General features: G+C 66.8%; 2 protein-coding genes across 8 annotated transcripts in view; one reads left to right on the top strand and one right to left on the bottom strand.

The window, feature by feature from the left end:
• The window catches only part of AATK (apoptosis associated tyrosine kinase), a 34,757-nt gene extending 13,557 nt beyond the window's left edge, over positions 1-21,200 (top strand). For 2 of the 5 annotated variants that reach the window (XM_072939807.1, XM_072939803.1), the window contains exons 2-13: positions 5,326-5,459; positions 8,259-8,403; positions 10,833-10,912; positions 11,410-11,528; positions 11,726-11,813; positions 12,517-12,650; positions 13,869-13,953; positions 14,035-14,156; positions 15,627-15,776; positions 16,225-18,871; positions 18,961-19,108; positions 19,277-20,085. In XM_072939807.1, the coding sequence (XP_072795908.1) occupies positions 5,415-5,459; positions 8,259-8,403; positions 10,833-10,912; positions 11,410-11,528; positions 11,726-11,813; positions 12,517-12,650; positions 13,869-13,953; positions 14,035-14,156; positions 15,627-15,776; positions 16,225-18,871; positions 18,961-19,108; positions 19,277-19,713 (4,200 nt within the window). In that variant the 5' untranslated portion in view covers positions 5,326-5,414 and the 3' untranslated portion in view covers positions 19,714-20,085. Of the gene's footprint in view, positions 1-5,122; positions 5,202-5,325; positions 5,460-8,258; positions 8,404-10,832; positions 10,913-11,409; positions 11,529-11,725; positions 11,814-12,516; positions 12,651-13,868; positions 13,954-14,034; positions 14,157-15,626; positions 15,777-16,224; positions 18,872-18,960; positions 19,109-19,276; positions 20,189-20,453 lie in introns of those variants that run through there. The other 3 variants (XM_072939806.1, XM_072939804.1, XM_072939805.1) reach the window with 3 other exon arrangements.
• Positions 21,201-22,048: 848 nt separating this feature from the next.
• The window catches only part of BAIAP2 (BAR/IMD domain containing adaptor protein 2), a 60,184-nt gene continuing 57,278 nt past the window's right edge, over positions 22,049-24,954 (bottom strand). For all 3 annotated transcript variants that reach the window (XM_072939801.1, XM_072939802.1, XM_072939799.1), the window contains one exon: positions 22,049-22,760. Coding sequence is in view for 1 of the 3 variants with exons in the window: in XM_072939799.1 (XP_072795900.1) it covers positions 22,691-22,760 (70 nt within the window). In the remaining 2 variants the exon portion in view is untranslated. The remainder of the gene's footprint in view (positions 22,761-24,954) is intronic.

Below are 24,954 nucleotides of genomic sequence, written 5' to 3'. Positions count from 1 at the left end.
GAGGGAAAGGGGCTGCCTCTTGGGGAGTGAGCTGCACAGTAGTGGAGGGGTGCGTGCTGACGCCCACAGCCACTTGACAGGAACCTAGCCCGTGGGGCCGAGCAGGGTCAGGTGGCCCTGAGACCCAAGACGCCACCCTCCCCCATCTGGATGATGGGGCCATTCTGGCTGCCTACCACTGCTTAAGGCGGCTTAGACAGGGGCCGCCTGCCCCAGCGAGGGCAGCTCGGATGGAGGAAGTTCACAGAGCGGCTCCAGGGAGCAGGTGCCGGGGGCCCGGGGTGCCTGGGGCCTCTCACTCCCATGGGGCACACAGGGCACCTGAGGAGTGGGCAGACCCTGGAAGCAGAGCCCAGAGTTCAAAAGGAGGCTGGCGTGAGCCGAAGGAGTGGGGGCCACACCCCACGAACTCCCTGCCCCCGCCTGCGTGTAGCACTGCTGGACCCAGTTGGGGTGGTCTGCATAGCCCCAGGGCAGACCTGGACAGTGAAACGGACCCTCAGAGAGAACCGCCCAGGGCTCAGCAGTCCTGCCGGCTCTGCCCCGTGGGTGGCGAGCCCTCCTCCACCCCAGCTGGACCAGGTCAGGTGACCTGCTTGAAGTCCTCTGGCACCAGACTGGGGGAGTGGGGCCTGCAGGAGGGCAGGCAGTTTGCAGGAGCCGGGGGCTCATTGAATGGGGTACAGCCAAGGGCTTGGGTTGACCTTCAGCCACTCCCCAAATTGTCCCTGTGGTCTGGACTTCAACTGGGTGGGGGTTATTTTTTTACCTTTGGCCGTCTCAGCGGGGTAGGGGTGGGGGCGGCAGGGATGGAGCAGGTGGGGAGTGGCCACCCCGTGGCCTCGTTAGGGGACCAGCCTCTTTCCCTGTGGCCCCCCTCACCCTCCGCTCAGCCGGCAGGAGGCCTGGGGCACCTCTCAGCCCACCCTTCGCCCCCTGCCCGGGGCTGGGTGAAGTGGGGGAGGGCAGGGGGAGGGTCTTAGGGTGGGGGCCTCTGTGGTGTGTGCCAGGCCTGGCTGACATTTCGGGGTGGTGTTCCTCTATTGCATGCTCAGCGTGGGGTGTCCCCACTTCCAGATGGGGGAGCTGAGGCTCAGGGGCCCACAGCTGGCGGGTGGGTGGGCTTCCAGCCCAGGGAGGCCCTGGTGCTCCGACCACCGTCTGCCTGGCCAGGGGAGGGTGGGCAGGTGGCTTCTTTCCACCAGGAGCCCCCGGTACTGGCACAAGGCCACAGAGACTGGTGCCAGCACCTGCTCGCTGAGGGTAAACAGACATGCCAGGCGTCCATCTCCGGTGGGGAGCATCCCGGAAGCAGCAGAGAGGGCAGGACCGCAGGGCCAGTTGGTCCCACAGCGGCCGAGGGCCCCAGAGAGCAAAGGAGGCTTCTCTGTAGGGGGTTGGGCTCCCCCTCACCTCTGACCCTTCCACCCCCTCTCCCGGAGCTGCACATGGCGGAGGTGGGCTGGGCCCTGGGCAGCCTGGCCTGCGGCCCCCGACCAGGAGCTGCCCCAGGAGCCGCTGCCCCTCCCCAGGGCCCTCCGAGGCGGTGCCTGTCCGCCTGTGGCCACGTTGCTCTGCAGAACGGGCAGCAGCTGTGGGTGCTCATGGCGGTCTGGCTTTCCCTCCTGCTTTGGGGATAGGGATGGGACCTCTGGGGACAGTTCTGTTGGAATAGGTCCTGGAGGCATTGAGTGGACAGAAATGCCTGTGGAGGCCTGGGGTCCCCCGAATGGGGCCCAGGCCAGGCATCACCAGCCAGCGGGGCGGCACCTCAGGGGGCACCCTCCTGTCACTGAGGTGTTAGTGGAGGCCACGGGGCAGAGTGGGGGTGGGTCCCAAGCCCAGCAGCCCCAAGCCTGGACCCTGGAGCTGCATGCACCCCTCTGAGCCAGCCGCCACCCCCAGTCGCTGCTCCTCCATCCCCACAACCAGAGGCCTACCTTGGCCGCCCAGAGGAAGCCTGGTGCCTGGTGCCCTGCCCTGCAGCCCCCAGACCCTGACCCTATCCTGGAGCCCCTCATGGTCACAGAAGGGGGCTGGCATGTCCGTACCTGCCTGTCCACCGCAGTGTTCTGTAGCCAGAATCAAGCCGGCACCTCACCCACAGCAGGACCCCCGGCCAGGCTCTCCCTGCCCCTGCCCACGTGCTGGCTCCAGTGTGTGGCTTGTTTGCTCTGTGGAATTAAATCCCCGCCTGTGGCCGCTCTGCCCTTCCTCATGGCCCTCCGGCCCCACCTCAGGCCGGAGGGTCCTGGCTCCCTCCGCTGGTCAGCACAGGCCGTGGTTGTTTCCAGGCCCCAGGTGTCTCCCTGGTGTTTGCACCAGAGAGCGGGAGGGAGGGGGCAGTCACACCTCTCGCCAAGGTTGTCGCAAGAACGAAATGCGGTGCCGACCTCTCGAGCTCCGGGAAGAGGTGGGCCGTGAGTGTGGGCTTGGAGTGGACCCACACAGGCCTCCCTGGCCGGTGGGTGTCTCCGAGGGGTGGTGGAGGGGACTCAGGCTGGGAGCTGGGAGTCAGGCGTGGGCCCGGCCTAGGCTCCCATGCGCCGGCCCTGTCAGCGTTTGGGTGTGACTGTAACTTCCCAGAGCCTCAGTTTTCTCCTCTCTGAAGTGGGCACAATGGTACCCTGAGCAGGCTGGTCGGAGGGCCTTGGGAGGGGTGCGTGTGCATGTCCACGCTGTGTGGGTACAGCTGGGTTCTCGGCCACTCCTGGTCTGTCCTCAGGCTGCAGGCAGGGCACAGAGAAGGGCTCCGGGAGCCAGAGCTGGAGCTGCAGAGGGCGGCGGCCCGGGTGCAGGACTTGAGTGGGTGAAGCCCAAATGCAGCCTCAGGGATCTGGAACTGCCTCCCCGAGCGCTGGTGGCCCAGAGGGAGGCCTCAGGGATCTGCAGGTGATGCTGGAGGGGGCAGGCCCTCCTCCCCTCAGGGTCCCCTGACTGCGAGGGAAGGGCCCGGGCGCACTGGTGACAGCGAGCAGTCTCCGAGCTGCCACGGGGCTCAGTGTCCTCCTGTGCAGAATGGCTCCTTCGGTGACACTCCCGACACCTGCTACTGTCTCCTAGGGGCGGGGGGCTACTGTGGTTTTGACTCCAGTAACCGACAGCTTTTGTAGATTTGGGAATTCAAGTCCAAGACCCTTTCTAGCCCTGCCGGTCTGTCTGGTCCTCGCCCCGCCCACACAGACCCCCCGTCAGGGATGAGGGCACTAGGGAGCGGGAGAGGCCCGCCCAGGCCCCACCTGCCCCCTCCTCTGCTGCTGAGCCGAGTACTTCGTGCCAGGTGGCCCCCCGGGAGCCAGCTCTGTGGCCAAAGGTGGGGGTGACCTGCAGGAGGGCCACCCCCGGGACTGGCACCCTCGGGGAGGCTGAAGGCTGGTTGTCCTGCCCACCCGCAGCCTGTGCGGCCCGGAGGGGCAGGTGGGCCATGGGCCTGGGGCCTGCGGCCTTCCAGGCCCGGGACCCAGCCAGCAGCAGTGGGAGACGCTGGGGCGCGCACGTGTGCAGGCGGAGGCGGGCGGGGAGCCTGCTGAGTACAGTGGGTTGCCATGGCAACCGCGCATCCCGGGGGCTTCTGCGGCTTCCTGAGGGTGCAGCTGCCGTCAGGGCCGAGTTAGGGAGTGCTGTGTGCTCTGGGTGGGAGAGCCTGGTGGGGGCCTACCTGGGGGTGGGGTGGTGGCGCACACACACACTCACACGCAGGCACCCCTGAAGCCTTACCTGTGGAGGCCCCAGGGAAGGTATGTCTCCCAGTCCCATGGGAGTGGGGGACGCAGCAGGGTTCCAGGGTCTCCAGGGGCAGGCTGAGCGGGTTTCCCCTGCTCTCCTGGCCCCTGGCCCCTGCTGGTCCCCACATAGCGGGCCTCTCTTCTCCGTGTGTGGGTGTCAGAAACAGGCTCAGAGACCAGGCTGTTGGGCTCACACTGCCTCCAGGAAGCCCTCTCAGATACCCCATTAGCTGGCAGCCCTGGCTTCCCATGGGGGAGCAGAAGACCGCGAAGCACAAGCACATTAGTCAGAGGTCAGCTGTCCCCCCCGGGGCAGGTGCCTCCCCATTGCTGAGCCTCTGTTTCCTCCTGTCCAGGGGAGACAGGTGTGGCAGCACCTCGGTGGCCAGTTAGGACCCAGTGAGGTGCTGCTGAGACCTGCTCTGCCCTGAGCGACCTGTGATGACAGGTGTGCTGGGGCAGGGCGCGACTGGGTTCTGAGGCATCAGCCACTGGGAGCTGACGGGTTGGGGTGCTAAGTGGGCAGAGGGGCTGGGCGCAGGTGGGAAACCTCCAGGGGCTGAATGGAAGGCAGAGTCCTCAGGGAACAGGGGAAGGGGCGTGCACTGGAGCCAGGCTCGTGCGACAGGAGGGCAGAACGGGGTGGAGCTGCCAGCCCAGCGTGCTGTCCGATTGGGACCCACCTTGCCGTCCTGTGGGCATCAGATGGGCCGAGCGTCCCCAAAGCCCCCGCTCTGCAGGGGACGGGGGCAGCTCGGAGCCCTAGTTTGTGTTTGGGGGCATGTGATGCCTGGGCACCAGCTTCCCCATCTGGTGCGGGGCAGCCGTGAGGTGGGGGCTCCCATGGACCAGGTGCTGTAGAGGGGGGTTCCCATTGTCCTCAGGATGGAAACAGCAACAGGGGGTCTTCGGTGTGCGCTCAGCAAGAGGGTGACTCGGAAATGCCGGGCTGTGTGGACGGACTCTGCTGCCTGACTTTGGGGACTGTGGGGTCCCCATGCCTTGGAGGTAGACAGGTCTTGTGTCTCCTGGCCCCGACCCCTAGCTGCCCAGAGCCTGGCACGTGGCCAGCAGGCGAGTCCGCAATCCCACTTAGTGGGGCCTGAGTCCCCCTCCTGCCCCAACTCCGGCTCTCCCAGCCCCCTCCCAGCGCTGTCCCATAGCTTTGGCAATGATGACAGCCCCTAGGGCATGCTCTGGAGGGGTGAGGTGGTCAGTCTGAGATATGTGGGAGGAGGTCCCCGTAGCCCTGAGACCCTGACCTCATGGAGGGGTGTCCAGGAGCCCCCAGAAGTGGGAGTCAAGCTGGCCTCGGCAGCTCTGCCAGCCCCGTGTCCCCGGGAGAGGCCAGTGCAGCACCCAGACTTGGGCTGCCATGGCCACCGCCCCGTGTGTCCACCTGCCCTGGGCCTGGTGGCCGTGCCTCCGAGTGTGGAGTCCTGGAGCAACGGTCAGGGTGCGAAAGCTCAGACCGCAGTGAGTCAGGGGGCTGTGGGGGTGGGAGCAGGTCTTGCTGGCCCCTTGGGTGCACCTAGGGGGCCGGGTGCAGCCCGGTGGCTGGGCCGCAGAGCCGCCCCGTAACCACTCTCTCCTTCGGCAGACGGCGCCCCGCTCAGCGAGCTCTCCTGGTCGTCCTCCCTGTCCGTGGTGGCGGTGTCCTTCTCCGGGCTCTTCACGGTCATCGCCTTCATGCTGGCCTGCCTGTGCTGTAAGAAGGGCGGCATCGGGTTCAAGGTGAGGGCTGGGGACTGAGGGGGCTGTGGACGGGGCACCGAGGGCCGGCCCTCTGCTGTCCACTCAGCACTGGGCTCCCCTCCCTCCTGGGGACCGTAGGGACCCGACTGGGGTTCCCACAGCCCCGCCTCTGCAGTCGGGGGCTCTCAGGAGCCCTGCCCTCTGCCTCCCCCATGCTGGGTCCCCCTAGGGTGGCATGGCCTCATGTGCCAGCTTCAGGTCAGACCTCTGTGTTCGGTGCATGGGTCAAGCACCCCAGGACAGCGAGGATGGGCCTTGAGGGGCTGCCAGAGCCCCTGGGCCTGTGTGGGCCGGGCTCTATGCCCAGGGGGTCCTCGAGTCCCTGCTCTTCAGACTCACAAGGGAAGCCAAAGTCGCTTAGACTTCCTGGCACCAAAAACACATGGCCAGCTGGAGTCTTTGGACATTTCCTGCCCCCCGAGGAAGGGACCGTGTGCCTCATAGGAATTGGGGGATGGGGCAGCAGGAGCGGTCATTGTCCTCTTTTTCACACTGCTAGATGCGGGGTCTGCCTTCTCTTAGGCTGCCCTCCCAGGGCTAAGCTCCCGGGGTTGTCCTGGGCTGGTTCCAGGGCTGAGGTGCTCCTCCTGAGGATGGCCGAGGGGCATCCACTGGGGTGCTGTTCGCCAATTCTGCAAGCACCTGTGGCTGTCCCCCACATCCAGCTGCAACTTTGAGTGGGGAGGACCAGGAGAGAAAGCTGGGATCTGAGGACCCCAACCGGAGCCCCCGCCCCCAGCCCCGTGGGCCGTGTTCTGCCGATGTAGCACATAGCAGCCGGCCTTGGTCATTCTCCCGCCCACTCGTCAGCCCTGCCCTGGGCTGGAGGTCAGATTCCTGGGCCTGGCAAGCTTGGCAGGGGGCTGCCCTGGGCCCAGCACAGCGCCCCTTTCGTGTCCACGCTCCGTGACCCACATAGTGGCGTCACCCCCGTTTTAGAGAAACAGTGCTTGTCCTCGCCCGCTGGTGCACCTCATCACAGAGGGGCCAGGGGAGCTGGCAGCTGCCTGGGACTTGCCTTTTAAGAAGGTGGCTTTGGTGCATTTCACGGCAGGGCCGTCCTCCCGGAGCCCTCCGAGGGGTCGGCCAGGGAAGCTGAGAGCTTGGGCAGCAGGGCTGTGGTCTCAGGTGTCCTCGCGCCCGGCCGTGGCGAGCCGGCCTCCCTGGCCTGCGGGCCCGCAGTGCACTGGGCCAGGCAAGGCTGGCAGGATGCCGGGGCCAGAGCGGCGAGGTTGTGGGGGTGCTGCGGTGGGGCGGGGGCTCAGGGTGGGGCTTGTGGCCATTGTATAAGTCAGCCCCTCCTCAGGGCCCTGAGAGAACAAGGCCCCAAACAGGGGCCAGTGCCAACCCTCCTACCAGCGCCCTCCTCACCTCCTGGGGGACATGGTGCTGGAACATTCCAGCACCAGTGCGCCTTGGTGGGAGGGCCTGCCTGGCAGCCTCCTGCCTAGGCCCTGGGGGCCGGAGCTGTGCTGGGGGAGGGGCTGGGCGGCGATGCTCACACTGTCTTACCTGATCGCCCGCTGTGCTGGCTCAATCCCGCGGGCCTCCAGGGGGCACTGTCAGGTAATGGGCTGGGGCCAGGGCCGGACCCTGGTCGGGGTGGGCGGGCGTGTGTCCTCTGCAGCTGGGCTTACAGGGCAGCAGGGTGGCCTGCCAGGCCTTGGGGATGGGAGGCACTCAGGCCCTGTCCACCCAGTGGCTCTGTCCTTTCTGGGTACAGACTGGAACCGGCCTGCAGGGACACCGCAGAGGGCTCCCAGCCTCTCTTGCAGCTGAGAAGACTGAGGCCTGGGGAAGGAGGGTCCACAGGGCTGGCCCGCTGCAGCTCCTGGAAGTCCCTGGAGCGCTCGGGTCTGCTTCCCACCTGGCAGTGGGCTGTGGGGCCAGATGGGCCCACGGCCTTGTTACTATGGCTCCGCTTCCGACCCAGGGTTTCTTGGGCTGACTTGGTCTTCAGCTCAGGAGGGGGCTTCCTCAGACAGGTGTGGCAGCTGCATTTCAAAACAGCAGCCCGGCCAGGTGGGGCCAGCCCCAGTGCCCAGGGCCAGGCTCTCAAGGAGCCCAGGGGGTCGATGACCGCCTGCTGGCCTGGGTCAAGGTCAGGGGCGCTGTGGTAGGTGGCAGTGCCGGCCGGGGGTAAAGATGGGGAGGTGCCCCCAGGAATGCTCCTTGTCCAGGAGGGGCGGGGGCACCTGATCACTTGACCACTGGGGCAGGGTGGGTGGCGTGGTGGAGCCCCTGTTCTCAATCCCCAGCTGTGACTTGGAGGTGAGTGCCCCCCCAGCAGGGGGCCACGGGCACGTCCCGCTGGGTGAAGGCTGCTGGGAGTTGGGGGTGCTGAGAGGAGTTGGGGCCTGACTCTGGACGGGCGGGGTCAGCTGGCCTCAGCCTCCTGGTCTCTTGCCTCCAGCCCCGCACCACCCCCTGCCAGTGTGGCACCAGCACCGGCCCTTCCCCCCGCAGGGATGGGCGTGGATGAGCTGAGGCTGGGGAGGCACTGCTGCCCGGGGACTCATGGCTCAGGGCACCCCCCCAACCAGCACAAACCAAACCCCGCCCTCCTGGGGCAGCTGGTGTCCCTGGAGGGGGTGGCTAGGGGTAGGTTCTGTTCTCCACCCTGAGGAGCGAGGAGGTAGGTGGTGGGGGCAGCTGGCAGGGGTGCCGGTGGGAGCTGGGCCCTGGGAAGAAAGGGGCCTTTCAGAGCCTAGCCTGCACCCCGACCCTCCCCATCTCGGGAGCCTGGAGCTCACCCTGTGTGTCGCCCGTTTGGCCCAGGAGTTTGAGAATGCCGAGGGGGAAGGGTACCCGGCCGGCTTCTCGGCACAGGGCTCCCCGGCGGCGGCTCCGAGCGGACCCGACGTGTATGTCCTGCCCCTCACCGAGGTCTCCCTGCCCATGGCCAAGCAGCCAGGGCGGTCAGGTGAGTGGCCCCCAGGGGGCCCCGGAGATGGGTGGGGTGCCGCTTGGGGGCCTGTGCTCCTGGGGAGGGCAGCCAGGGGGCTGGTCTGGGCCCCCTTCTGCTGGGACCTGGGGCGCGGTGAGCAAGCCCGGGGACAGTCCCCCCCCGCTTGGGGCTGCATGCAAAGGGGGTGGGCGTTGCTCCCTCCGGTCCTGGTACAGGCACCCGTGTGCTGGGAGGAGGGGCTTCTCCATGGTCCCTGGGATGCTTGACCCTGGACGTGGACGTGGGCTCCATTGTGCCCAAGGCCACCCACTGCGGGGAGGGGCCACCTCTGTGGGCAGGGCTGTGAATGGGCCTTTCACTCAGGACCCTGGGGTCGGGGCAGGAGGGGCCCTGGTCCCCTGTGCCTGCAGGTTGCAGGTGCAGGCGGGGCCTCTTTTCATGTCTTCCTTGTCATGTCTCCCGTTAGCCCCATCCCAGGGCCCCCCACCAGGCTGGCTCCCCACGTGGCAGACACGGGGCCAGAGCCCCAGAGGCTGGACAGATCAGTCGTCCAGCTGGGCTTTGAACCCACACCTGCCTGATGCCTGCACTGCAGGAACCCCTGGTTGTGTCTGGAGCCTGGGGGGGGGGCGGTTCACCAGGCCTCAGGCCCCCGGCCCCTTCCCTGGCAGCTCCTAGGCAAGGCTCCTCTGGGAGCACTGAGAGGGGTGTCAGGCCCTGCTGGGGCTCTGTCGGCACCAGGGCCTGTTACCATGGGGATGAGCAGGTCTGCTCCTCGCCTGCTTCTAATCTGGGCCTCACCAGGCCCTGAGCGTGATGCTGCCCACCGGGGAGTCCAGCCTTCATCATGGGCTGGGGGACCCCAAGGCAGTGGTCTGAGCCCCCAGAGCAGACCTAGGGGACCACCAGCTGCCGGGCCCAGGGCTCCAATGAGCGTTGCTTCTCACCATCCCCCCAACCCCACCAGTGTCTCCTGGAGGAGACCTCACCAATTAACGAGGCAGGAATTTCAGGGCCCAGGGCTCCTCCTGTTAAGTGGCTCAAAGGAATACCCATGGAACTCTGGAAGTGGGGGCTCCTCTGTAGGAGGCCCCCAACCTTCCAGTGGGCGACTGAGCCTGTGCTTACTTTGCTGGACACTAGGAGCTGGTGTGGAGATGGGGCACCCCAGGGGGCACCGCGGCCTGGGCCTGTCACCCACCCCGGCAGTGTATGTGCCAAAGAATCTTGGAGACTCAGCTTCTCTCTCCCCTTAGGGGGCTGTCCCTGGGGATTAGGGACACAGAAGAAGGCAGTGATGGCCTGTTTTCTTCCATTTTTCAGCTCTGGTCTGTTTTTTGTAGTGTACCCTGCTTCTGGGCAGTGGAGGGATTGTGGGTGATGCTAGGAGGAGGGCGGCCCAGCTGGCAGCAGGTGTCACCCCTTGAAACTGTAGGGGAGGTTGGCCCAGCCAGGCACAGTCTCCCGGCCCGCAGCCTGGCTCTGTGGGCACTGCCCCTTGGGTGCGGACTCAGGACCCCTGGCCCGCCATGCCTCCTGCAGCTGCAAGGAGCACTTTGCCGTTGGCTGGCAGTCGCACGCTCCACCTCCATCACTGCCCCCGTGTCCACTGTCAGGACTGCTGAGCCTGCCTGGGGAGACCCCAGGCCAGAGGGGGAGCAGCAGGCTGGGGCCCAGGGGGAAGAGCCTCAGGACTTAGGGCCCATCGGGACCCCTTACCCTGAATTCTGTTCAGCACCAAGGTCGACGTTGCCCCAGGCAGCATTCCCGGGGTCTCCAGTCCCTGGGGGCAACCCCTCACCCTTCGGGGCCCCTGGCTGCCAGGCTCAGCCCAGCCCCTGGGCCCTCCAGGAAGTTGGCGTGGGAGCAGAATTCGGGGAATCCCTTGGGGGCACAGGCAGGGTATGAGTGGGCTCAGCAGCTCTGGCCCTTCCTCCAGGGCCTCACTGACCCTTCCTCCCCGCTGACCTCACCAGCCCAGCCTGCAGGAGAATGGCTCAGTGTGTTCCGTTCGGGGCTGTGCCAGGCAGCCCCCAACAAAGGAGCCTTTGGCGTGCCTGGCGCTGGAATGCCAGCCCGAGGCCGGGGTGGGGGTACAGGCCACTCCACTGCCATCCTCCCGATGGCCTCCGCCTCAGCCACACTGTCCGCTCAGCGCTGCCCGTGCACCGGTCCTGACTCCAGGCCCCACTGTCTCCTGCCTGGCTTGTCCCTGTAGCTTGGGGCACAGCCTTTCCAGACCCCCTGAGAAAGATGCCTGGATGTGGCTTGCAGGTGCCCAGTTCCCCTGGGTGGCAGACCTGCTCCTGACGGTGGGAGCAGGGGGCTCAGGGCGGCTTCCCAGAATGGGCCACACAGGCAGCCCTGCGAGGGACCAGTGAGGGTGAGAGACAGGGCAATGACGGAGGCTAAGCTGGCGTCCTGAGCCCCCTGCCCTGTTACAGTGCAGCTGCTCAAGTCCGCAGACCTGGGCCGGCACAGCCTCCTGTACCTGGAGGAGATTGGCCACGGCTGGTTCGGGAAGGTGAGCTGCTGATCCTGGGGTTGTGGGGGAGGGACTGGCACCGTGGTCCTGCCTCGCAGGTGGAGACCTGCTTCTCCTAGGAGGCTCCCCAGCCTTGGGATTCCCTCTGAAGGCTCCACCCTGCCGGGCCCCTCCCTGGGGACCTCAAGGTCCCTCAGCCCCTTAGCGGATCCTAGGATCACACTAGGATGTGCCTCTGAGTGGGCTGGGAGTGGGGGCAGGGAGCAGCACCTTGGTGCCGGCTCCTCCCTGGCCACCAGCCGGGGTGGGACGGCGGGGCCTTCCTCACTGCGGACCCCGGAGTGCCGAGAACACCTGGGGACCTTAAGGAGACAGGCGCTGAGAGACAGTGGCACAGCCAGGAGGGCCCACCCAGGAGGGTCCCAGGACCCATTTTGCAGACGAGTAAACTGAGGCACAGAGCGGGAGGACCGGCAGGGGCCGGGGGCAGAGCCTGAGGAGGGTGGAGGCTGCCCCCTGGTGACGCCTGCCCGCAGGTGTTCCTGGGGGAGGTGAACTCGGGCATCAGCAGCACGCAGGTGGTAGTGAAGGAGCTGAAGGCCAGCGCCAGCGTGCAGGAGCAGGTGCAGTTCCTGGAGGAGGCGCAGCCCTACAGGTAGGTGGAACCTGGGGACGGGTGCCGCGGGAGGGGGCGGGCGCCTGGCCGGGAGGTGGGGGCGCGGCCCGCAAACAAAGGCAAGCTCTGTGCCGTCTGGCTCCTCCCCTCCGCTGCAGAGCCAGCCCCCCTCCCCGCCCGCCCGCCCCCTCCTGCCCCGAGTGCGAGTCAGGGGGGCAGCCTGTTGGCTCCCGCAGGGCCCTGCAGCACAGCAACCTGCTCCAGTGCCTGGCCCAGTGCGCCGAGGTGACGCCCTACCTGCTGGTGCTGGAGTTCTGCCCCATGGTGAGTCTCCCCCGCCTCCTTGCAGAGGGTCCTTTGCTGGGCCTAACCCAGGGGTCCTCACACTCCCCCTAGGGAGGGGACCCCACCTCGCTAGGGAGGGTGGCTGTTGGGGCTGAGGGTCCACCGCACCCTGGGGTGCGGCCAGCGGGGGAGGCCCGCTCCCCTCCCTCGTTCACCACGCTTTAGTCATGGGGCTGCGCTGTGCTTGCAGCCGGCCCCTCGGGCCCCCTCCCACAGCTGTAGCTCCAGCCCCAACAGGGAGGTACCATCCACAGACATGGGCCCCCCACCGTCTGGTTTCTGAGCCCCTGGCCCTGGCTGTGCCCTCCTGGGGCTTCCTGGGGTTTCTGGGCCCTCCTTGGAGCTGGGTGGTGTCAGCAGGTCAGGGGTTGCCGGCAGACCCTCTGGTCACCGGTCCTGGGCTCCGTCCTGGCTGGGCGCCACTGCTGGTGTGGCCTGCCTGCCGCCCACAGCTGTTAGGTAGTGACACCCGGGCCCCCGTGGTCCGTATGCGGAATGTGGCCCCACTGACTGGTTTGGGGAAGGTCCCCCCAACCTGCAGGGTCATTCTGCCGCGAGCTGGTCTCTGGGGCAGACGCGGGGGCTCCTCTGGGCAGCTTTGGGCCCTGCGCGGGGGGCTGGTGGGGGCCTTGCGCGGGCATCCGCTCCCCGCCGGCGGTGACGGCGCTGCCCTTCTCGGCAGGGCGACCTCAAGGGCTACCTGCGGAGCTGCCGGGTGGCAGAGTCCATGGCGCCCGACCCTCTGACCCTGCAGCGCATGGCCTGCGAGGTGGCCTGCGGCGTCCTGCACCTGCATCGCAACAACTACGTGCACAGGTGAGGGCACAGGCAGCCCCGGGCTCACTGCTCGGCCCCCGCCCCTGCTCTGGGGCCGCGGGAGGCGAATCCTGTTACCTGGGTGAGTCCTTGTTCAGCCTCTGGGACCACCACGCAAGGGACCTTACTAAGAACACCAGGCGGATGGACGGTTAAGCTTAGCGACCCACACTGTTGGTCTGAGGCCCAGCCATCCTCTGTCCCCAAGGTGGTCAGTGCCACCTGGCGGCCCTACACCAGCCCCAGCCCGCCCGCGGGGGAGGGCTGACTGTCCCGCTTCCCGCCCCAGCCCCTGAAGTTGGAGAGTCGGGCCAGGGTGCCCAGCGTAGGGGGGCGTGCCAGAAGGAGTGGCGATGGACGTGGCCCCACCAGCCCCGGACCCCGCACGGCCGTCCTCCCCAACAATATCCTGGTGCTGAGTGATGACACATGTGACTCCAGCATCAGTGATTTTGTTGAAGAGGGCAGCTGCCAGCACCTGGCTTGCCCGCCCGCCCGCCGAGCCCTCCCGGCCCCTGGCACCGTCTGTGCCCCCAGCACGGCAGCACTTGGCCAATGTATGCTGCCCCCGCGTTTGTCCTGGCCCCCGGCCCCCGACACCACAGGGCCACCAGGAAGGCAGAGAGGCTGGCAGCTGGGGCCAGCGGTGGGGTGGGAGACAGTGGTGGGGTGATCACGCGGCTGCAGCTCAGCCCTCCACACGCCCTGCCCTGGGCCCAGTGTGGGGCAGGAGCCCCGGGGCCCTTGGGACCTCAGTGTCCCCACTGACGCCTGTCTCCCTGGAGCTGAGGCCCATAGTGTGGTGGGTGGGAGCAGGCTGCAGTGCCCCCAGGCTGGCTTGCTTGCACCACCCCCCAACGCAAGCAGACTGGTGTCCGAGGAGAACGGGAGTGGGCTGAGGTCAGGGGCGGGGGTACCAGTGAGGCAGATCATGTCCACGGAGGGCCCCAGGCGTGTGCTAGCCGTCTCTGCGCCTCATTTTCCTTGTCTGTATTGTAACATTTGAGGCTCCGTCCACGTGGACCCTCTGAGATGCCCAGTGCTGGGTGAGGGGCTGGGACTCCATGCAGGGGGTGGGGGGACAGCCTCTCAGACGCCCCTTTCCACCCACCTACCGAGCCGAGCCCAGGATGCCACTGGTGACAAGTGGCCCAGCCCCCTGGGGGCCCTGGATGCCCCAGCCCGGCCCTGTGGCTGACCTCACCCTCCCACCCCCAGTGACCTGGCCCTGAGGAACTGCCTGCTCACGGCCGACCTGACGGTGAAGATCGGCGACTACGGCCTGTCTCACGGCAAATACAGGGTGAGTGGGCCGGGCCGGGCCGGGTTGAGGGCGCAGGGCAGGCGCCGGGCCACAGGGTGACGGGGTCCCATGTGCCCGCAGGAGGACTACTTCGTGACTGCTGACCAGCTGTGGGTGCCGCTGCGCTGGATCGCGCCCGAGCTGGTGGACGAGGTGCACTGCAACCTGCTGGTGGTGGACCAGACCAAGGCCAGCAACGTGTGGTGAGCGTGGTCCCGGTGGTGCCCGAGAGCACGTGGTCCATCAAAACCCAATGACTTTATTCTCACTCACGACCATCAGACCTCACGGTGGCCCTGCCTGGTGCCTGAGATAGTGTCCAGTGAGGACGCAGGGTCTGCAGGCTCGAGGGGTGCTGGGGGTGCCAGGGGCTGGGTCCCACCTGCCAGCTGGCTTCCTCCCATCAGAGGGCATCCAGGCTGGCCACTCAAAGCCAGGCCGTGTGTGTGATGACGTGGGGTCTGTCCAACCCTGTCGCTCTGTAGGAGGTGGCCAAACTTGGCCCTGGGAGGGGTCGTGGGGCTCTTGTGCCACCTGTCCTTGCCCAGTGCCAGTGGCCCACGGCAGCTGGGTTGGTGGGGTGGCGGGGCCTGGGGGCCCGTGGAGGAAGTCCCACTCCTCCCAGGACCTGCTGGGCTGACGCCTGGAGACGTCAGGGTCAGGTGTGGTCAGGCTGGAAAGCCCGCCGGGAGTGACAGGCTGTATGGTGAGACATGGGGACTCGCGGTGGCACCTGTTCCCATGAGAGGGGCCTGTGGGGGCCGGGGGTCTCCTGTGACTGCAGCCTGGGGCCACCAGGCTGGGCACAGAGCAGACATTCAGGCCCAGTACTGTGGCCTCTAGAGGCTGGGCCATGGTGGTCCCGTGCCTGGCCTTGACGTGGCTCTGCTTCCCCCTCCTGCTTCCTCCCAGCGCCCCAGGCCTCCCTCTGCTCCTGACGGACCCCTCAGGGCTGGATCCATGGCCCCGCCCCGCTCCCTGAGCCTTCTGTGGCCTCCCTTAGTCTCTACCTGTGCCCCCATCACGGACACACCATCCCCTGGTCCCCGCCTCCCCATTCACTGACCGTCCCGACTGGTGGGGGCATAGGGCTGTGTAGTGTGGGTGGTCGGGGGCAGATGGCTGTGACTAAGGCCACCATGACTTCTCTTGCCAAATCTGTCCCTCGTGCCTCCAGTCTCCTGGGACAGCCTGGGTTCCCTGGGAGTTGGCTGAAGCCACCACCCACTGGAAGGGTTCCAGTTGCCTTGCCCCAGCCCCCTGCGCACTGGCCACACAGCCATTCCCCCTGCCCACTCACACTGGCTGGGGTGTCCCTAGACTCCCCCCTCCCTCTGGGGGTGCCTGGCAGGAACGGGGGCTTCTCCAGGGCAGCCCCTGCACCTGGCAGTGTCGGCTTCATGGCAAGGGAACGAACGAGCAAATGAACAGACAGGTGGGCTTGGCTTGTGGGCAGCCAGCTGGGCTTTTATTTGTCCAGGCACCCTGGGCACGGGCTTGGGCTGGCTGCGTGGCGCAGCTGCCCGCTGGCTGAAGGAGGGGGCCATCTTTTGGGAGGGGCGTCCCCAGACGCTGATGTCATGATGGGAGCTGCTTCTGGGCACCTAAAGCTGAGACCCTGTGCAGCAGTGGCACGCTGGCCAGGCAGCCCTCTGATGGCTGTCACCCCGCAGGTCCCTGGGCGTGACCATCTGGGAGCTCTTTGAGCTGGGGGCACAGCCCTACCCCCACCACTCCGACCGGCAGGTGCTGGCCTACGCCGTCCGGGAGCAGCAGCTCAGGCTGCCCAAGCCCCAGCTGCAGCTGAGCCTCGCCGACCGCTGGTGAGGCCCCGCGGTGCTGGGCCGAGTGGGGGTCCCCACCAGGAAGGCCGAGACAAAAGGGGGGGTGCTCCCAGTTCCCAGGGCACAGGTGGCTCCTCCTGACTACCTGGGTCTCAGTTTCTAGCTCACCCTGGCTACCCCCGGGCCAGGGGTGACCTCTGGGCCCCACCCTGTACCCACAATGGAAGTACCTTCTTAACCCACAACACAAGCTCGCCTGCAGTCCGGGCGGGGAGAATCTAAGGAAAAGTGTCCTGAACACTGATGTTCCCAAACCACCGGGCCCACCTCGGGAGATTCCCTTCACTGTCCTCAGGGGCTTTGGGGTGTGAGGAGGGGAACCCTGACCCCACGCTGAGGGCAGACTGGCTCACTCTGGGGTAGCGGGGTCCCAGCTGGGCGGGACCCCCTTGGGGCGGGGCCTGAGCCTGGGCATCCCTTCCTGCAGGTACGAGGTGATGCAGTTCTGCTGGCTGCAGCCGGAACAGCGGCCCACAGCCGAGGAGGTGCACCTGCTGCTGTCCTACTTGTGCGCCAAGGGCGCCACGGAGGCAGAGGAGGAGTTCGAGCGGCGCTGGCGCTCACTACGGCCCGGTGGGGGCGGTGCGGGGCCCGGGGCGGCGGGCCTGACACTGGGGGGCGCCGGCGAGCTGGCCGCCACCTCATCCTTCCCGCTGCTAGAGCAGTTTGCCGGCGACGGCTTCCACGGGGATGGCGACGACGTGCTGACCGTGACAGAGACGAGCCGCGGCCTCAACTTTGAGTACAAGTGGGAGGCAGGCCGCGGCACCGAGGCCTTCCCGCCGCCCGGGGGCGCACTGAGTCCGGGCGGCGCTGCGCACTCGCAGGAGCTCTGCGCCCCCGACGGCGCACCCCCTGGCGTGGTGCCCGTGCTCAGCGCGCACAGCCCGTCGGTGGGCAGTGAGTACTTCATCCGCCTGGAGGACCCGACGCCTGCCACGGACCATGACCCTGACTGCGCCGGCTGTGCCCCCAGCACCCACGCTGCGGCCCTGCGTCCCGACGGCAGCGATCACGAAGGTGACTCTGACGGCAGTGCCGCCGCCTCGCTGGCCATGGAACCGCTGCTGGGCCATGCGCCCCCTTTTGGCGGCCCTTGGGGCCACTGTGACTACTACCCGTGCAGGAGCCATGCCCGTGACCTGCCCTGCGCCTCGCGCTCGCCCTCTCCGGGGACCTTGATGCTGGCAGAGCCCCGAGTAGAGGATACCGACTGGGGCGTGGGGGCCTTCTGCCCGCCCTTCTTTGAAGACCCCCTGGGCACATCCCCCTCAGGGAGCTCCGGGGGCCGGCTGTCCCCAGGTGGGGAGCAACCGGGGGAGGCTGAGGCACCCAGGGCTGCCCAGCACAGACACTGGAGCTCCAACGTGTCGGCCAACAACAACAGCGGCTGCCGAGCACCGGAGCTCTGGGGCCTGGGCCGTTCAGGCAGCTACCTGGACTGCCGCTCCGGTGTGAGGCAGATACTGCGGGCTGTCCCCGAGCTGGGCCGTCCCATGGCCCCAGACGACCTCAGGGAGCCTCTCCTTGGGCCAAAGGGGGCCTCCTCTGCTCAGGAGCTGGGCCGCTGCCTTGGCCTGCCCCCTCTATATCCTGCTGAGGGCCTGGCACCTGCCCCCTGCCTCATCACCTGCCCCTGGACAGAGGCAGCCGTAAGTAGGGGTGACAGCCCCCAGGCAGAGCCCAGGCTTGCAGAGGAGGCTGAGGGCTCTGCTGGACTCCAGCTGCCCCTTCCCTCCATCCCGTCCCCATCTCAAGAGGGAGCGCCACTTCCCGCCGAGGAGGCCAGTGCCCCGCCCACCCTGCCTGCCTCGCCCACCCCCAGCAGCAGCCAGGCACCTGCCACTGAGCCAGCCCGGACCCTAGACAGCGACAGCAGCTCCCCTGAGCTGGAAGCGCCAGGCAGTGAAGAGGAGGACACGGCTCAGGCCACTTCCGGTGTCTTCACCGACTTGTCCAGCGACGGCCCACAGGCTGGGAAGCCGGACGTGACACCAGCCTTCTGCTTTCTGCAGAAGCAGGTGGGGACCCCCGACTCCCTGGACTCCCCGGACATCCCGTCCTCAGCCAGCGATGGTGGCGGTGAGGTCTTCAGCCCATCAGCTGTGGGCACCCCTGGAGGGCAGCCCCGAGCCCCAGACAGTGGCTACGACACGGAGAACTACGAGTCCCCGGAGTTTGTACTCAAGGAGGCGCATGAGCCCTGTGAGCCAGAGGCCTTTGGGGAGCTGGCCTCAGAAGGCGAGAGCCCCGGGCGCGAGACTCAGCTCCCCGCATCTTTGGGTGGCCTCAGCGAGAAGAGTCCCTACCGCGACTCTGCCTACTTCTCAGACTTGGACGCGGAGCCAGAGCCCCCCTTGGGCCCCGCGGAGAAGCGAGGGGGTGTCCCAGCCCCAGGGCCAGAGCCCAGCCTGGAGAGCCCGCAGGGCCCCAGGCCGCAGTCTGCACAGCCCTCCCCTGAGCCTGAGGTGTCCAGGGAGGCGCAGGGCGCGGGCCCCGAGGAGGTGCCGCCACTGCCATTGCCCAAGGCCTCTTCTCTGGAGCCAAGCGCCTGCCCTGCAGGCCCCCGGCTAGAGCCTCCTTGGCCCCAAGACCCAGCCCAGGTGCTGCCTGTGTCCAGCCCTGGGCAGTCTAAGATTTTCCTGCTGACCCCAGTCCCAGCAAACTCAGAAGGCCACTGCCCTGAGCTCCAGGAAGCCCCGAGACTGCTGTCCGGGTCGGGCCTGCAGGAAAGGACAGGGGGCCCAGGTGTCCCCCGAACCCCACTCTGCTTGGCCTTGCCGGGATTCCCTGCAGCTCCGGGGGGCCGGCGGGAGGAGGAGGAGGAGGACAGCGAGGACAGCGACGAGTCGGACGAGGAGCTTCGCTGCTACAGCATCCAGGAGCCAAGTGAGGACAGCGAGGAGGAGGCGCCGCCGGTCCCCGTGGTGGTGGCGGAGAGCCAGAGCGCTCGCAACCTGCGCAGCCTGCTCAAGATGCCCAGCCTGCTGTCCGAGGCCTTCTGCGAGGACCTGGAGCGCAAGAAAAAAGCCGTGTCCTTTTTCGACGACGTCACGGTCTACCTCTTCGACCAGGTGGGCGGCCGCCGCGGGCTCTACGCGGGGGATGAGGGTCCTTGGCAGGACGGAAGCGGTGGGAGACACGTGCTGCTCTGATCCTCCAGGAAAGTCCCACCCGGGAGCTCGGGGACCCCTTCCCCGGGGCCAAGGAGTCGCCCCCCGCGTTCCTGGCTGGCAGCCCGGGATCCCCGAGCGCCCCCAGCCAACCGCGCCTGGATGACCGCTCCCCAGACGGGTCCGTGGCGGAAGAGGGTGAGCTGGGGGCGGGACGATGTGGCAGGGGGCGGGGCAACACGGGTGGGGGTGTGTCCGATGTGTGCTGGAGGCGGGGCGAGGGGCGGGGCCTGCTGTGGTGTCATGCGTCGGGCGGGGCCTCCCCCACGAGCTCCGCGGTTGCCGGTGACAGTGGGCTCCTTACAGGCAGAGGGTTCGAGTGGGACTCCAGCCTCCCGCCGTCGCCGGCCATGGAGTCCGCCCCGCCTGCCGCGTCCCCCAAGCCGGCCACGCCGGGCCCTTTCTCCCGCTTCGCCGTCTCGCCCGCGCCCGCCTCTCGCTTCTCCATCACGCACGTTTCCGACTCGGATGCCGACTCCTTGGGAGGTGAGGCCACGGCGGGGCTGGCAGGGGGTACTGCGTTGGGACAGTGGCGAGGGTGGCCTAGAGGGGCACCTGCAGGTCGTGAGGCCCTGCGTTATTTCCGGCCTTCTGGACAAACTCAGGTTTCAGATGGGGAAACAGGAGCGCTTGGCCCCCCACTAGGCCTGCTTGCTCTGGCCACCTTGGTGCATGGCCTCGCCTCCCTGGGGAGATGCAGTGCCCTGCGCACAGCTGGCCCAGCACGCCGGGACCTAGGCTGAATGCTGCCTGGCTCTCCTCTACCTCCTCCAAAGGCCCCAGTCCACTGAGTGCCCTGCTCTCTGATAGCCCCCAGACCTGTGGCAGCCTCTCCCACAAGAACTTTCCCAGTGCCCACGAGTCTGCCGCGTCCACTCCGCCCTCCCCAGCACATCTCAGATCTGATGGCCCTTGCCCACAAGAGCTGGTGGTGGTAGTGGCTCAGGTGCCCAGGTGGGGCCCTACTCAGGGGCCTTAGCTTACTCTCCCTCCAAGCTCTACTCCTGTTAGCCTCAGACCAGGTGGGCTCTTTCCTACCCAGTTGCCCCTCTCCCTCATTCTACTAGGTTTTCCTGAGATGCTCCTGGCCATCTTTTCCCCAGGCAGACCCAGCCCCTCCCCTCCCCTCCCCTGCTGCCCTTGGCCTGTGACTGCAGCCTCCAGTGAAGGCTTGTCCCTGTCACACTGTGTGCCCTTAATAGATGTCTGAACAGAGAAACGGCATCAGAAGGTGGGTGTGTGACCCTGGCCAGCCCAGCCCTGTGTGGGTCTGTTTCCCCACCTGTAAGAACTCAGGGCGGGTGCTGAGCCTTGCCGGGCCTGGGCCCTGGTGGGCAGAGTAACAGTCCTTCGACAGGCAGGCAGGCAGACCTGCTGCAGCCCAGGCGGGGACTGAGGTTGGGGGAAGGGGGGCCCTGGGAGGAGGGGACGCTGGCTATCCCGCGTCTCCCCCCACACTCATGGGGCACCTTCTGTTTGCCAGGCCATGCAGCAGGGGCTGGGGGCAGCTGTCAAGAGGCTTGAGGCCCAGGTGGCCCCCCCGTTGGAGCCCCTGCTGGTCCTTCTCCCGGCAGCAGCGAGGATGGTGACCACGAGTGGTGGGACCTCGATTCTGGCAGCAGTCAGCAGCAGCTTCCAGGGCTTCGCTGGTCCTCGCAGCCCCTGGAGGCGCAGCGCAGGAGAGGCCCCCGCTCTGGCCCTGGATGGTGGAGCAGCTGTGCCCGCCAGCCCCGCGCTTCTCTGCGGGCAGGATCTGTTCTGGACACTCGGTTTGCTGCTAGTTCCTGGGATGCTCTGCAGCCCCAGGCCGCTCCCCCTTGCCCCCCGCTGTCAGGGGACCTCGCACGCCCTGCCCACCGGGGTCCTGCAGTGCACTGCAGGCCACTGTGTCCTCACCCCATCTGCCGGTTCAGGGTTCCTCAGTGCAAGAAAAGGACCCCGGGCTCTGGTGCCCCGGCTCCAAGCCTGCAGCTCTCTCCTTCACTGGATCAGCTAGACCCGTAAGCTCCCTCCCCACCGGGTCCGGGGCCGCTCCTGCCTAGGCTCTGTGAGTGGGCCAAGCTGGGGGTCTTCCTGGCCCCAGTCCTGCCGCTGTGGCCCTGGTCTATTGGTGCCCGAGGCTGGCTAGTGTGCGCAGCTCCCCTCTGCAGAGCTCTGCCCAGCCTCGCCCAGCTGCCAAAGGAAAGTGGGTGGTTCACCCCCTGGTCAGTGTCGGGGGTTCCTGTGGGAAGGGGTGCTGGGAGGGAGGGTGGGGCAGGGCAGCCCAGGGAGTATTTTTGTAACCGCTGTGGAGCGAATGGAAATGAGATGCTTTTAAGTTATTGTTGCCAAAGAGACAAAGTTTATTGTTGCTCGGGGGTGTGTGGGTGGGGACGTCCGGGGTCTGTGCTGTCTTACTAGTTTGAGGCTTAGGATGCTGGTGTGATTGTCTTGTTCCTTTTTTGTTTGTTTTTTAAGAGAAATCAAAGCTAAGGGGAAAAAAAGCCTTCATGCCAAGCGTTTTTCTTTTGGAGTCTGCAGCTACAGCCCTGGGCAGGAGGGGGCATGGGCCGAGCCGGGGTCGGGGGTACAGGAGGGAGCCCCCCAGTGGAGGGAAGCGGTGGCCTAGGCCCCAGATGTACCTGAGCTGGAGGTCCTCCCAGAACAAGGGTGGGGTCCGGCCCCTGCAGCCCTCTCTTCGTGTCTGGAAGGTGGCCCTGCCTAGGTAAGGAGGGGGGCCCACCCCACAGGCCTCTCTCGGGAGCTCACGCCTCCACCTTTCCAGGGCTTTCCCTAGCCCGCAGCAGGGTGAGCCAGGAAGGAGAGTTTTAAGGAGTTGGGGCTTCTAGGCACCCCTACCTGGCCTGTCTCCATCTTCTGCAAAGTGAGAGACCTCTGCTCACCTGGGCCCCCACCCCCTCTGCTTCGTGTCCTGGGGTGTGGGCTGCAGGTGGCTCAGGGCTCCAGTGCCCCTCCCTGGAGGACCTGGGAAAAGCAGGCACACGCTGCCTGGACCTTCTCCCTAGGTAAGGAATGTCGTCACCAGCGTGGTCACCAGGGCTGTATCACAGCCACAAATGTTAAATAGCATGGATCCAATGAAGTTCCAAAATCTTGTATTTCAACTGAAATATAGACGCAGCTAGGGCAGGGAGGGGGGGGCCCACCCAGGAATCCTGGAGCAGAACCCCCCCAATGGCACACAGCTTGGGGACAAACAAGGCCATAGCACCACCCACCCACCGTGGGGCCAGGGAGGGGCGCTGGGGGCCCTCAGCCAGCTCTGGATGGGTGTTAGGCCTGGGCAGGGAGAAGCTGGATGGAGGCCCCCTAAAACTGCCAGCAGGCGTAGGGAGGCCCAGCAGAGCCCGGAGCGAGGGTCTGCCAGAAAAGTTGTGCTCACAGTAAATCCATCTTCCAAACGGTGGCAGGCTCTCCTCCTGCCCCCATCCCGCCGGCAGGCTAACACAGGTGGGCAGCCTCTTTGCTAACCAGGCAGGGGTGCCCCTCATGGCTACGAGCTGACGGGGTGGCCTTCCTGCACCCCGGGGGCTGGCTCTGGGGACTGGCCATCCTCACTCTCCTCTGCCATGGCCAGGTGCCACCTCCTGACCCTGGAGGGACAGCCGGGGCCCAGCCCGGGCCAGACTGAGGTGAGGTGGGAGGAGGAGGGCCTTGCAGATTTCCAGGTCAGGGCGGGGAAGGAGGGGCCCCATAGGCAGCGGGGTGCAGAGGTGGCCGTCAGCTGAGGAGGGGAGCAGACCTGTCATTGGTCACCGTCGGCTTCAGCTGGACGCTGGCAAAGGGGTTCCTGCGGAGAGAAGAGGAGAGCGTGTCAGAGAGGGATGCTGGGAGTACTGCCCTACGCCCTGTGGGCAGCAACCGCCTGGACCCAATGGCCAGCTTCTGAGCTTAGAGCCGGTGGGCAGCGGAGGCTGCGAGAGAGCCAGGAAGGGGAGCCATCGGCAAGGCCAGCTGGCCCTCAGTGCACACCCTCCACTCCCTCTACATGCACCCCACCTCGAACTGCCCACCCTCCCAGGGCAGGGTGGGCGGGCGTGGGGGGCAGCCCGCTGCACCCTCCCCACCTGCCCCAGGGGCTGGTCCTTCCCCCGAGACTGGGGCAGCCCCCGAGCTTCGTGCACCGCCCCACAAGGCCCAGCGTCCCCCCACCGTTTGCCCGAGAACAGCAGCTGAGCCGACTGCAAGGACGCAGCTGTCGACACACAGGTACACGGACACAGTGCAGCAGACCACAGCAGGCAGCCCATGCAGCCCTGGCCTGGAAGGTGGCGGGAGCCTCGGCCTGCCCCACGCCCACACAACACAGACGACACACAGGCACACGGGCAGTGACGGGGCTGGCGGGGCGGCTGCCCGCAGGTCCCTGCAGAGGGCCCACTGCCTCCTTCGAGGGGAGCCACACCCGCCCCAGTGCCAAGGCTGCAGCTGACGGACAGATGGACGTGCCAGACAAGAGGTTTAGATGGACTGGATGAGCACAGGGTGGGGCCGGCACCCGGCCTGCTGCTCAGGGAAGTCCCTCCTCGGCTTCCCCGGTGGGCGCAGAGGACCTGCCCAAGGGGACCGCACAGGACAGCAGGCTGGGGGACATCGGGCAGTCCCAAGATGACAGCACAGATGGCACGTGGGACACGGAAGGCTCGGCACAGACGGGGCCGTGTTCCCGGCGCAGCAGTGGGCTCCGGAGCCATTACCTGCAGCCTCCGGCGTGGCTGGGCGTCCAGGGAACTGGGAGGGCGGGCGCTCCATCCAGGGGCCCCAGAAGAGAGCACGTGGAGTGGGCACCCCGAGTTTGCCTGAGAACTTAGTGTTTTCTGGAAAACTGAGGCACTTTGGGACTGTCTTTAAAAGGATAAACTAGCGAGAGAAGACTAACCCCAGCATGCAGCTTCTGTGTCTCCAAGACGATGCCTGAAGGTCCGGCAGCACGGACCACGTCGGCTCCCGCCCCCGGCTCAGGGCCCCTCCATCCTGGTGTGCAGGCCCTTCCAGCCTGGGGCTCCCTCCCTCAGGGCCTGGCTCCGGCCGTGCAGATGTGCTTCGGCTCCACTGACCGTGGACAGCTGCCTGCAGGCTCTGAAGCCGAGGATACACCGTGACCAGTGACGTCTGGCCCAGGACGGCGTGGAGGGCAGCCCTGCCCCAGCTGCCCTCTTGACTGGGCTCTGGTTCCAGAGGAGGGCTCCAGGCCCTTGGTTGTCCCCAGGCAGGGTCATGGTAGGAGGCCTTGGGGGACTAGAAATGGGGGCAGGCTTGTCCATCCAGAGTTGGGAACCAGCCGAGGAAGGGACCCAGGGAACGGAGGACGGTGCCTGTGTTAGCAGGAGCTGGGGGCAGAATGTGGCCGAGTGTCCTGACGTGCCCTCTTTCTCACCAGAAAGGTCTGGGGGCAAACCCACGTTGTCACTTGAGGTCCAATCTCCCTGAAGTGACTGGCCTCTGACCCACACTTATCTCCTCCCCCAAAACAGTGACCAAAGCAGCACATGCCATCCACACTGGGCTCTGAGGAAGCAGGCTGCGAATACCCCAGGATCTGGAGTAACTGCCACCAGAGACCCCTGGGTGGGACACTCCCACCCTCAGCACCACACAGAGGGCAAGCCCCCTTGGGTGCCCACCACCATCTGGAACATTCTGTCAAAGACCAGGCTCATGAGCTACCCTGAGGAGGGTGCCTGCCTTGGCCCCAGGCTGGGGGCCGGGGTCAACTCTGGGATGACAGCACAGGACAAGACTTGGACCTGAGGCCACTGCAGACCCTCCCATCCTGCAGCTGTCACTGCCGGGCGATGGATGCTGGGGCCACGTCTTCCTCCCAAAACAGTCAGGGGGTGATCCACAGTGAACCACCAGACACAGGACGAGATCTTGTGCCCAAAGAAAGCCAAAGGAGGACGTCCGAGTGTGCGAGGCTGTCAGGAGGTCGGGGCTCCTGCCCTGGGGGTCACCGGGCACTCCGGCAGAGGAACACGGGGAGT

Source organism: Vicugna pacos, chromosome 16, assembly GCF_048564905.1.
Source record: "Vicugna pacos chromosome 16, VicPac4, whole genome shotgun sequence".
NCBI classification, from domain to species: Eukaryota; Metazoa; Chordata; class Mammalia; order Artiodactyla; family Camelidae; genus Vicugna; species Vicugna pacos.
Note: the sequence above shows the minus strand (reverse complement) of the source record. Positions and strands in the feature narration are given on the sequence as shown.